A 13,034-nucleotide genomic window follows, 5' to 3' on the forward strand; every position below is an offset into this window, starting at 1 on the left:
AATCTGTCAAATGCTCTTGAGAAGAATTGCTGAATTCTCTCAGGAATGGAGAGGAGGCTGCTTGCAGACAGCCCTTGAGTAAGAATTTCTTTTAGAAAAGGGGCATCTGGGTGGCGCAGTCAGTTGAGCTCTGACTCTTGGTTTCGGCTCAGGTCGTGATCTCCAGGGTCCTGGGATTGGACCCGCGTGGGGCTCCACACTTAGTGAGGAGTCTGCTTCCCCTCTCCCTCTCCCCTCCCCACACATACAGGCGCTCACTCTCTCCCCCTCTAAAATAAATAAATAGGGGCGCCTGGGTGGCTCAGTCCATTAAGCATCTGCCTTCGGCTAAGGTCAGGGTCCCAGGGTCCTGGGATCGAGTCCCGCATCGGGCTCCCTGCTCAGTGGGGAGTCTGCTTCTCCCTCTGCCCCTCCCCCTACTCGTTTTCTCTCTCTCAAATAAATAAAATCTTTAAAAAATTTCTTTTAGAAAAAAATTTCTTTAAAACAATATTAATTGCATTTTCACTATACTGTTTTGAGTGTTTGTTATTCAAACCTTCCTGTTAGTAGCAATTATTCCCAGAGAAACAGGTATTACAAATATTTAGCAACTGCAGAACTTTCGAGGAGGAAGAATATGGAACGGATGACAATAAATCAAGCTAGTAGCAGCCCAGGAGACCAGGAGCCCCGCAGAGGAGAGCCAGGCTCACCCACTCTGCGTGCCCCACCGTGCTGTCACAACACACCTCCTCGGTGACACAGTGTGCCAGTGGGGTCCTGGCGTCCCCAAGTATGGCAGCATTTTTGCGGGTGACAAACCATGAAATACAGCACAACACAGTCACAGAAGAGTTACTGATTCTCAGAAGCTCACTTAGAAGGGGAGAGAGACCTAAAGAAAGACCCCGAGAGCCGTGCACATCCCTTTGACACCACAGGGAGCAGAGTCCTCACCTTTTGATGAGTTTGATAGATTTGAAAGCTTCATCCATGTCTCCGATGGTAACGAAGAAGCTGAAGCGAAGCATGGCATCCCGAGTGGGCTTATCGCAGTCCTCCAGCCCGACGAAGTCTCGCAGGGGTCTCCTGCCCACGCACGGGCACCCGGAGTCCACCTGGTCTTCTCCGTCTGCTTCTCCTGGCTGAATGACAAAGGCCACCATTGACTGTCAGCTTGTGGAAAGCGAACGCCTACGCTAACTGTCTGCCTTGAGAGCTGGTCGGTGTTGGGTCTGTCTGCAGGCAGGCATGGATGCCCAGCAACAGACCCTGCCAAATGCAACACGAGTTTGTGGGCATCCGAGGTCATCAGAGCTGCTCACTAATGCCACCTTCTCAACAGTTATGAAATGACTATGCAGACGTCCGCCTCCCAGGTCTGTTCTGCAGCCTAGGAAGAGTTTTCATGACCCACAAAGACATGCTCACAGGCACAGAGTCTTAAAATTAAGTGACGCCAAAACGATTTCAGGTAGAAGTTTCCAAAACAATAGCTTGGATTAGTAGTGTGCCAGAGGAGGAGGAAGCCTCCACTCTGTAGCCTGTGGTGAGAAGCACAGGACTGGGGACTGGCATCTGGGGTGGGGGCAGGGGTGGTTGGGTGGGGCTGAGCCCCTAATCCGTGGGACCTCATGCTGTTTCTGGGTGGATGGTGTCAGGACTGAGTTGATCATGTTGAGCCTAGAGCTGTAGACACAAGTGTTAAGTCATTATGTTGTACACCTGAAGCTAATACAACATCAGACGTCAACTGCACTTCAATAACAAAGAATTGAATTGAATGGTCAGGCACCCAGATGATATCTGAGTGATAGCTGAGACTTGCATGGTGCTCACCACGGTGCAATTGGGCCCAGGAATCCGGATCTCATCCTTGCTGCTGCTGTATGACCCCTGCCTCTTTCTCAGTTCCCAGCAGCCCCTATCTCACTGCTCCCTCTACCGTTCACCTGCAGTCCCCAACTTTAGGGGGCACTTGACCTGGGCCTTGAAACACGGGTAGGATCTGTCAGACCCAGGTGTGGATGGCAAGACCCTTCCAGGCACAGAGCAGAGCATAAGCAAAGGACCTGGGGCAGCCCACCATCTAGGTGGCTTGAATTCAGGGCTCGTGGATGAGCACAGGCTGGGTCATGTCAGGAGGAGGCTGAATGCTACAGAGTTTGCACTGAGTGGGAACAGAAAATGTGTGCACAAAGCACAAGGCAGAGGCCTGACCTCCATCAGGTCGGCCATGCTGGATGGCCATGTGGATCTGATGCTGAGTTCTGATCAGAACCTGGCCCACTGTGGTCACACTTGGGAATTCTCACACAAACAGGAGAGCCTGTGGGTCACCTGCCACATGAACTCGCTGTTGCCCTTGATTTGGAGCCTTATCTCTGTTCCAAGAGGGGGACACCAAGCTGGGGACCTTGCGGAGTCAGACTTGCATCCACACCCTCGAGTGTGCAGGTGGAGAACCTCTGGACACTGGGCTGAGGGCCTGGAATACAGGTCAGTAATCTGAAGAAGGGCAGCTTTTAAAAAAACACAATGCTTCACAGCTATTTGTTATAAGCACTCCAGAGGTTGAACTGATAAGACTTCTTATGTTACCAATCCAGGTAAACAAACTCCTTCCTGCATCACAAACATCAGGTGATGGGCTGCTCACCAGGACGAGGGCTCTGCGGAGCGACATGGGCGTGCTGCTCCCACCCAGGGGCTGACATGGCGTCAGGTTCCCCGACAAACCTGGTAACCGAGGCACGCAAGCAGAAAGGACCAGCATGCGGACAAGTGCAGCTTAGAATAAATTAAAACAGAGTCTGGGAATACGGCAAAGTCCGGGGGATAGATGGTAAATGGGGAGTGGCACTCACAGTGGCACTGCACGTGCCTCCTCTCTGGGACCAGGGAGTGGGTGGGTGCGTGGACGCAGAAAGGAGGGCAAAGAGCAGGCCCATCAGTGTATGCGGCGAACCACAGCCCGTGATGGGAAGGTCATGGGGAAACTCCACAGACAGTACCTTAAACCCTTCACAACTTTTTGAGTTCTCACCTCGAGGAGAAATGAAAATGCCCAAGGAGCACTAAGTAAGAATTAGGTCCAGAAAGAACGTTTTGGCACTGACAGTTTACAACGAGGGAAGGAAGGAAGGCTGTGTGGACAGAGCCGCCCGCAGCACCACGTAGCCCCTCCACAGGACGCTTATAGATCAAGGGGCCGTGGCGACGAGGAGACCAAGCCCAGCGAAGGCAAAGAACTTATTATCCAAAAGAGCCAAGGGGCGCCTGGGTGGCTCAGTCGTTAAGCCTCTGCCTTCGGCTCAGGTCATGGTCCCAGGGTCCTGGGATCGAGCCCCGCATCGGGCTCCCTGCTCGGCGGGAAGCCTGCTTCTCCCTCTCCCACTCCCCCTGCTTGTGTTCCCTCTCTCCCTGTCTGTCAAATAAATAAATAAAATCTTCAAACACACACACACACACACACACAAAGAATGGAGCTGGGAGTGTGCACCTGTGTGCTGCAAACCACCCCATCTGTCAACACTAAACAAGCACATGGGGCCATGGGGCCACCTCTGGGGCTGGGACTGTGCAGGTCTGCATCGTCTTTGGCCCCTGAGCCCAGGGATCCTGGACACTCCACCTCAGCACTACTCTGTCTTGACAGCAAAGCCAAGTCCTGTAACTTTCCTGACCTGGAAACCTCATAATTACTGGAGTTTCAGGAAACAAATGAGAGCAGATGGCTTGCCTCGCTTAACGAGAGGGGAGCTGTGGCACCCTGGAGGCTCCGGGAGATCCCACAGACCCCTGCCCAACAGGGGAGGAAAAGCCGAGAACACAGCCCTGTGCTCGTGGGGCTCCCACCTTTCTGGTGAAGTAATAATGAGGCACTTCGATCCCCAGAAGATTCTGGTAGGCGGGAGGCCGGGGGAAGCTGTCCTGGAGCAAGAAGCCGTGCTCCTCCGTGATGAAGAAGGACAGAATCACCACGTCTGTCTGTGAGAGAGGGGAAACAGTGCTGTTTCTGGTTCGGCGATACGATTTTCTATCTGGCATCTAATCCCCATTTTCACGGTCAGGATGTTTACACACAACAGAGAAGAAAGGATGAACACGTGAACAGTCTTATACAGATAACCCACCTCCCCCTTCTGGAAGGATGAGCCTCATGCAGTCTGAGAGCTGCTAGACCCTTCTCATGGACGGATTTTCTTACAGCAAAAGCTAATCCTTCCCATCCTGGTTGGTGACTGAAACTAAAGAACTCTTGTGTTTTAAAGTTTTTCTGTTCAGTTCCTTGACTCTGATATAAAAATCAACAATAGGGACACCTGGGTGGCTCAGTCGTTGAGCGTCTGCCTTTGGCTCAGGTCATGATCCCAGGGTCCTGGGATCGAGCCCCACATCGGGCTCCCTGCTCGGTGGAAAGCCTGCTTCTCCGTCTCCTGCTCCCCCTGCTTGTGTTCCCTCTCTCGCTGTGTCTTTCTCTGTCAAATAAGTAAGTAAAATCTTTTTTTTTAAATATTTTATTTATTTATTTGAGAGAGAGAGAATGAGAGATAGAGAGCACAAGAGGGAAGAGCGTCAGAGGGAGAAGCAGACTCCCTGCTGAGCAGGGAGTCCGATGTGGGACTCAATTCCGGGACTCCAGGATCATGACCTGAGCTGAAGGCAGTCACTTAACCAACTGAGCCACCCAGGTGCCCAAAGTAAGTAAAATCTTTAAAAAAATAAAAATAAAAATCCACAATAGCAGAGGAGTGCCTGGGTGGCTCAGTCAGTTGAGCGTCTGACTGTTGATTTTGGCTCAGGTCATGATCCCAGGGTTGTGAGACAGAGCCCTGCATGGGGCTCCGCACTCAGCGGGGAGTCTGCTTGAGATCCTCTCTCCCTCTCCCTGCTCACATGCTCACTCTCTCTAAAAATAAATAAATAAATCTTCTAAAAAATTAACAATAGCAGAAAGATTCTCTCTTCTGCTTTCAAGGGAGAAGAGACACAGAGCCAAGAGGCCGGGTGCTCTGCTGGGTCCTGAGTGTGCGCTTTGGAGTAGCAGCGCCGTCCGCAGCACCTTCTGAACGGGAACAGCAGGAGGTCGAGGACACCAGGGCCTCTCCTTGCTTGTGTGAATTCCTGCAATTTCGTATCATCTTCACAAGAGCCCTAAAGAGGTATCTGATCGGAGTGCCGGGAAGTGCCTTTCACTGGGGATCAGCATGCACCATCCTCGCTTGCCTGGGGTCGTCACTCTCTACCGTGAGAAAACTGCGCACGGCTGCTTCTCGCTCCTAGTCACAGAGATGCCACCTCTGTGCGTTTTACCACTCAGTGTTTCAGAGCCAAGGACCGGATCTGCTTCTCAAAGCCTCGGGGCGTGGACACTTGACTGCTGATAATCTTGGGGCCCCCACTCTCACCACCCTGCGAGGGAACTTCCTTTGGCAGGGATACAAGTCCGCTAGTGTTGGCGGGCTGGCTGCCCCTGCTGACTTACTGAGAACCTATCACAGATGGGGAGGCACAGCCAGCCGCTGGCTTTTGCAGGGAGCGCCAGACGTTCCAACAGCACGTGTCTGGAAAGTGTCAGAGTCCCGGACCCTACTGGGGGAAGGCATGCCCTGCAGAGCCAGGGAGTCTGGTCAGGGTGGAGGGCAGGGACTGGGCAAGGAGGCCAATGCAGTGGGAATTGGCCTGTTGGAGGGAAGAGCAAGAAGTCGGCTGACTCAGCCCCAGGACACGCCCCCACCATGGCTCAGCTCCATTAACTGTTTCGGTAGCGGGCTCTGCTCTGGAGGGAAATACACAGCACTTGATGTAACAGGAAAACCGAAATAGGACAGTCTGAGTGAAACCAGACAGAGAAGTCTGTGCCAACCCTGAGGGGAGACGCAGGCCACACGTCCTTGAGGTGGCACTCTGCTCCACGGGCACCAACTTCCCTCTAACTTCCTCATAAACCACGTCAGGAGATTGCAAACCTGCCGAGCCCCCCCGTGACTAGATACAAACGCGGTGCGGCCACGGTACCATGGGGCCTGGGCTGTCCTCGGTGGGCGGCTTCTTGTCCCCAGGCTGCAGCTGGGCTCCTGGCGCCTCCCGCACGGCCTCACATACAAACAGCCTGGGCTCACTCTGGTCCCAGAAATGGTTCACGGGAATGAGATCCATCAGTCTCTCATCCACAAAGGCGTGGCTCCTGAAAGAGAAGGCCCGTCCTTAGTCCTGAGAACTGAGAGGAGCATCTGTGTTCACAGCCTCTGGAAATGCATGCCAGGGACCTGGGTGAGCATCAGCAGGCTGGTGGGCATTGCTTAGGCTGGTGGCTTCGGAGCCCCTCCCCACAGCACGGTGCACCCAGCCTGCCTGAGGTGACTCTCAGATTGAAGCAAGTTGGTGAAAGAGGCCCAGTGTAGTCTTGTTGGACAGCGTGTGATGTTTTGGCTCTGAAGACTCCATGGAGGGCTCTTGCCAGGACCAGTGGGTGGACCGCGCACCCTGCCAGGATGATGTGTGTGTTATGGGGCCCATGCTGCAGACAGACAAGCTGGGTCTGGAGGCAAAGGAAGGGTCAGATCTCAGAAGAGGACAGGCATCTGAGGGGAGGCTGTGCACTGTCCCACCGCCACAGGAGAAGTGACAGCCTGGGCTCCATGTGGCTCAGAGGTGGAGGGTGGAGGGAAAGTGTGAGTCTAAGACACAGTTCAAACAAGGAAAATGGGATGAGTCACAGATGGGGGGACTAAGGGAAAGGTTAGCTGCGAGGTTTCAGACCAGACAACCAGGGTGGAAGAGCAACCAGGGTAGACAAGAACAGTTTCTGGGGAATGAGGCTCAGGTGATGGCAAGAAATTCCAGTGGACATTTGGAGCCAGATCAGCAGAAGGAGGCTGGGGAGAAGTGAGGGTGGGTGTGTTCAGGTGGGACCACCAGCAGTGGCCAGTTTAAGCCACCAGGGGAAAGAAGGTTCTGGAAAAGGATTTGAGCTGGGTAGGGAGGTGGGGGCTGTAACAGAGCAAAGGAACAGACTCCGGCAAGGCCAGCCGTGGCCTCTGCTGCTGTGCACTCGGTGCAGGTGCTGACCACAGCGCCCACCCCGAGTCCTGAGCAGCGCCCGTGGCCCTCAGGCGTCACTTCCTGCAGAACCAAATATGAGTTCTCGGCAGAGCAGGAGCTACAAACACGAACTCCCTGAGAGCAACCATTATTTCTCTAGAAAGATGATGTCGACCCATGCGGATGCCCTCCCTTCCCAGGCGCTGACAGAGCTGAGTTACCACCACACTCACCCTGAGATTCAACCATCGTGCAGCCCTGGCCGCCACTGCCCTTCCAGAAGCCCAGTTCTGCCAGGTAATTCCAGGGCCTCAGAGGCTCAAGTCCATCCCAACTGCCCGGGCGTGTTGGCCCTCCTGCCTGTTCTGAGCACTGGTAACTACTGAGGTCCCTGAGGTCTGAAGTGTAACTCAGCAGGCTGCCTGGAAGCTGACCATTAACTGAGTATCAGTGTCAGTATTTTTTCTTTTCTTTCTTTTTTTTAAAGATTTATTTATTTATTTATTTATTTGAGAGAGAGAGAGAGAGAGAGAGAGAGAGAATGAGAGATAGAGAGCACGAGAGGGAAGAGGGAAGGAAGCAGACCCCCCGCTGAGCAGGGAGCCCAAAGTGGGACTTGATCCCGGGACTCCAGGATCATGACCTGAGCTGAAGGCAGTCGCTTAACCAACTGAGCCACCCAGGTGCCCAGTGTCAGTATTTTTTCAATGAAATCCTACCAAACCACAGTCTTACTTCTTGGTCTCTTGGCCATTAAAGGGCAATGTCTCCCTCTGATCAATTTGCCCCGTCTTGAAGTCGAGGATGGTCACCGTGTCCATTTCCACATCATAGAAGCAGATTTTGGAATCAGGGCTGTTGTCCGCCTGGGGGAAGAGAAAATGGAGCTCACGGTACCACCTGGCTGACATGCCAGAGGTTTGAGAACAAGTGTCTGGTGTCCATGACCCACCGGCCAATCTGGCCTTCCTAAGTGGACATCGACTCACTTTCATCCCACTGAGACCACTGCTCAAGCACTACTTTATAATTTCCAAGCACTGAAAACAAGTTCTAACATGTCGTGAAGGCCCAACTCTAGCTGTCCAGCTGTGGCCAGTGCTGACCTGAGTGCTGTCATCCTTGCTGAGGGGGACTGACCACAGGCACGGGGGGAGTCCAGGTCCCAACAAACCAGCTCGACTGCTGGGGCAACAAATACCAGAAATTCAGGGAGACTGTTCCAGGCTTTATTCTAGGAGACCGTGGAAGGCTAAGGGGGCCTGAGTACTTAAGAAAGGCCAAGAAATGAATTTGTCAACATTTTAGACAGAAGATACCGTAAGCTTAACAGCAGCAGAAGGATCACAAAATCATCAACAGGTTTGAGTACCTATGAATATGCTTCTAGTCTCCGGGAACACCAATAGCAAAATGAAAGACAAACAACAGACCAGAGACGCGTCAGCAACACTCAAGGCCCCAGCCTCCTGCCCCAGACCCTGCCCCCCCTGAGAATCCAGACCCTCCTTTCCCAAGCACACTCCCTACCCCCAGGGGAGTGCTCGCAGGGCTGGGGGGGATGGTGGACAGCTGATTTTCACTGCAAGCTCCCTTGTGCTACCTGAACTTCTTTTGTCTTTTTTCCTTTCACCAAGGGTAAGAATTCCTGATGCAAGGAGAGGCATTCTCGTCCTTCACTGTCACTGCATGCTGGAGAAGCAGGCCTCCAGGGCCACTCGTCACTGCGCCGCCCCCACTCCTGCTGTGCATTCACCCCAGCACCATGGAGATGGTGCTACATCCCAGGATGCTCTCGCCCTCTTCCCCACTGCACGCCCCGCTTTTGGTCCTGTGCACGTGTGTTCTGGCACCACCCTCCAGCTGCCTGGATCAGTGACTTGGGACCGCCCGTCCTCCCCACGTCCCGTCCCGGTGCTCAGGCTGACAGGACTGCTCTTATCCTCCCGAGATCCCCATTTCCAGCCAGACTCCCCTTCTGAGACTCAGGCTTGTTTTTATAGGCCCACTTGCTGCTCTGAGATGCCTCAAACTCAACATTGAAACAGGACGTCCCATCATCCCCGCAAAGCTCCTCACCAGGTTTCCCTTTCCACCTCCACACTGCTTCGAGGGGTAGAACTGTCCTTGCACACATGAGCCAGTCCCAACCCCCAGGACAGCTGCAATGGGTACCACCACTGAGAAGCAATCCTAGAAAGATACTACATTATGCTCCTGCCTCGCCCCTGCACCATGGTTGGTGCCTGTGTGATGGCCCACTGACCGTGCCAGAATCGGCCTCGCCCCTCTGCCACAGACAGCGGACCCTTGGCCAAGCCAGGCTCTGCCACCTGCTTGCAGTCTCGGTGCCTCTGCTGCTGCCCCCCTGCTGCACGCTTGCCTGGTGGGTTCACAGCTCCTCGGGAAGCCTCCCGACCGGCGGCTTGCCAGGCACCACATGGCACAGTTTGACTCGTTCTTAGATGGGTGTCTGTTCATCCACAGGGAGGGCTGAGCTCTCCTGTTTAACCACTGACCTGTGCCCACAGTGCCCAGAGAAGGGCGTGGTTCATGGAAGGCAACTGGTAACAAGATTGTGGATGAATGGATTCACGAGCAAACACCTGTGGGCGGCAGGGCCCACTGCCTGTAGAGCAGGACAGACATGCGTACGTCAGTGCCCTTCAGAATCTACCCTCTAGCTGTCATCACGCCTTTAGTTCTCTAAGTCAGAGCTCAGAGGTCCTTGCAACCCCCTCAAGCCCACAGAACACAGCTGGCTGACGAGAAGGGATAGAAAAGAGAAGAGCTACAGAGCCCTGCAGAGGGAGAACTGCGGTTTCAGAGGAATTAGGGACTGGGGACACATGGGGGCTCAGGCCTCGTGGCAGAAGGAGAGGTGGGGCCACAGAGCCGTGTGCGAAGATGGGCACAGCCCGAGGAGGACGGCGGCCCTGGGAGAGCAGCCACCGATGTGCACCTACCTTGCTGAGGAGGATGCTGATCTTGCTGCCACTGGCGTTACACCTGAGGGAGGCCATGCCCACTGCGCCTGGGATCAGCGAGGCCAGGTTCTTGTCGCTGCAGTGCACTTTCGCCTCTCTGCAGGGGGGACACAAGGGTCTCAGGGCGAAGCACAATCCCGTCCCTCGTCCATTCACCCTCCCTGCATGCGGGCGGCTCACAGTGCCAGGACCGGCTCTCTGAGGGACTGCAAACCTTCATCCACGGGACTTGGGGCTCCTCAAAGGCCCAGGGGTGCTCACTCTGAGGGTCTGGACACCTGGGAGAGGGGCCAGCTCAGAACCCAGGGCTAGCTTAAAACTTTTAAAGTTTTTAAATTGAGGGGCGCCTGGGTGGCTCAGTCGGTTAAGTGTCTGCCTTCGGCTCAGGTCATGATCCCAGGGTCCCAGGATCAAGCTCCGCATCGGGCTCCCTGCTCCATGGAGAGTCTGCTTCTCCCTCTGCCTCTCCTCCTACTCGAGCTCTCTTTCTCTCTCAATCAAATAAATAAATAAAATCTTTAAAAAATAATAAAATAAAATTTTTAAATTGAGATATAATTGACAATAACATCGTATTACTTTCAGGTGTAAACAAAATGATTCAAGATTTGTCTGGGTGAATTTCTAAAGTTCCTAGGTTTACTAAGCCAATATGAGTATGTATCCCCCCTACTCTTCTGACACAAGAAGCAGCTGCTCTGCACCCAGCTTCCCTCGGTTCGTCTTGCCAGAACGGGCTGTTGTCACACTTGCTACACCTGCGGAGAAACAAAACTGCAGGTAAGCAGCCCCCGCTTAGCTGGTTCTGGCTTGTTGCTGCTGCTACGAGCAGTGCTGGCTGGGCAGCAGTGGCTCATCCGATTGTTCTCAGTGAATTCCCATTTCCTCCTTGTTTCCCTAACATCCTCTGTCCCAGGAGCCTCTCCAGGCCTCATGTGATATTTCACGGTCCCCTCTCTTTCAGCTCCTCTGGGCTGGGTAAGTTTCTCAGACTCCAGGCTCATGTGCACATCTCCTGCCTCAGTCCTAGAATTTTTCCAAGGAGCCTGGTCCTTCTGATGGAGAATGCTATGGAAACCCGCATCCAGGTGCCGGGCGTGCTTGCTGCCTCTCGGCCGCTGCACAGAGCCAGGACACACGCGTGGACTAACTGCCAGATGTACGTGTATCTGACCTGGCTGTGTCTATATTAAGCTAAACATGACTTCCACTCAACCCATCACCATGTGGCTCCTCTCGCCTCCTCCCCCTGCTTATCTGTCACCTCCTCCCAACAGAGAAGTCCCAGCTCCCAAAACCTGCAACAGCTATTCAGTCCTTCACTTCTGCATGCCTGAGTGCTGGTGTGGGCCAGTCATCCCATGCCCTGTGTGGGGGAGCTCCGTGGACTGCAGGGAAGCACTGTATGCAGTCCCCCAGCCAAGTGTCAACAACGCCGCCGATCCCCAAAGGGCTGGGGTCAGCACCGCCTCTCCAGGGAGGCTGTTTCACACATTTCTAGCACACTTAGATTGTTCTTTCACATTCCATATTCCATCCTGGGATCCCCTAAAAATTTTTTTAAATTTGCACGCTTTTTAGGGTCACTTTGTGTTATAAAGTTCTATGGGCCCTGACAACTCAGTGCCTTGTATCCACCAAATAGAAAATTTTACCATCTAAAAACTGCCCTGCTCTATGTGCCCAACTATACTCCTGTTTGCTCCCTCCCCCAGTATACAAAGATTAAGAATTTATGCCAAGGGGTGCCTGGGGGGCTCAGTCAGTTGAGTGTCCAACTCTTGATTTCAGCTCAGGTCACGACCTCAGGATCCGGAGATTGAGCCCTGTATGGGGCTCCATAATCAGCGTGGAATCTGCTTGGGATTCACTCTCTCGCTCGCCCTCTGCCCCTCCCCCCATTTGCTCCCTCACTCTTTCTCCAATAAATAAAAAAATATTTTTTAAAAAGGATTTATGCCAAAACATAAGGCGTTACAAAAAATTTAGTGGAATGAAAAAAGATCAGTGGAATGAAACGGGAACATGAACAGGTTTCCAGCTCCTATCCATTTTCTACACACCACTTTGTCTCCTAATTTTTTTTAATATTTTATTTATTTACTTGACAGACAGTGACACAGCGAGAGCAGGAACACAAGCGGGGGGGGGAGCGGGAGAGGGAGAAGCAGGCTTCTCGCCGAGCAGGGAGCCTGATGCGGTGCTCAATCCCAGTACCCTGGGATCATGACCTGAGCTGAAGGCAGATGCTTAACAACTGAGCCACCCAGGTGTCCCATCCTGACTAATTTTTAAAATGTGCACAGGCATCCCTCACTTTAGTACACGTCCAAGATAACTGCGTTCTTTTAACAAACTAAAGGTCTCTGGCTACCTGCACTGAGCAAGTCAATCAGTGCCATTTCTCCAGCAGCATTTGCTCACTTGGTGTCTGTCACATTTTGGTAATTTTTGCATTATCTCAAACATTTTTATTATTGTATTTGTTATAGTGACCTGTGATTAGTGCTTACAATGTGCTGGAAGTTTACATGATGGTTACCACTGTTTAGCAAAAAAGGAATTTTTTATTAAGGCATGGACATTTTTTCAGACACAATGTTACTGTATATTTAATAGACTACAGTAGGGTAAAAACATGACTTTTATAGGTACTGGGAAACCAAAAAATTCATTTGACTCATTTTATTGTGATATCTGCTTTACCAAAGTGGTCTGAAACTGAACCCACAGTATCTCCAAGGTAGGCCTGCACTTTTATTTAGACAAAAATTGTACCTTCGGGAAAGATCAAAGCTTTTGAAATGAGCCAGGTCTGTCCCCACAACCAGGAAATTTCCGCAGACGTCGAGGAAGCATGGGCTCCCCTCTGCCTCAGCGAACAGTAAGAGCTGTTTCACGGTCCCCTGAGGAAAAGGAAAGAATTAGGCTTAAGGAAAACAGCCCATGCAGCCTTTCACTTCTGTTAATGAATGTTACTCACAGGTAATCTTGTACACACTAAGCCAAAACTCAGTG

At 52.6% G+C, this 13,034-nt stretch overlaps 1 protein-coding gene across 1 annotated transcript in view; it reads right to left on the reverse strand.

Annotated features, from left to right (window-relative positions):
- Positions 1-13,034, reverse strand: part of IFT140 (intraflagellar transport 140) — an 80,482-nt gene that overhangs the window by 36,425 nt on the left and 31,023 nt on the right. Inside the window, exons 13-18 of the mRNA XM_028111965.2 lie at positions 12,795-12,922; positions 9,996-10,113; positions 7,765-7,895; positions 6,004-6,172; positions 3,841-3,972; positions 940-1,127 (exon numbers count right to left, since the gene is read on the reverse strand). Coding sequence (XP_027967766.1) covers positions 940-1,127; positions 3,841-3,972; positions 6,004-6,172; positions 7,765-7,895; positions 9,996-10,113; positions 12,795-12,922 — 866 coding nt within the window. The remainder of the gene's footprint in view (positions 1-939; positions 1,128-3,840; positions 3,973-6,003; positions 6,173-7,764; positions 7,896-9,995; positions 10,114-12,794; positions 12,923-13,034) is intronic.

Source organism: Eumetopias jubatus, unplaced genomic scaffold, assembly GCF_037043125.1.
Source record: "Eumetopias jubatus isolate StellerSeaLion01/CBP00866 unplaced genomic scaffold, mEumJub1_p1.0 scaffold_12, whole genome shotgun sequence".
Classification (NCBI taxonomy): domain Eukaryota; kingdom Metazoa; phylum Chordata; class Mammalia; order Carnivora; family Otariidae; genus Eumetopias; species Eumetopias jubatus.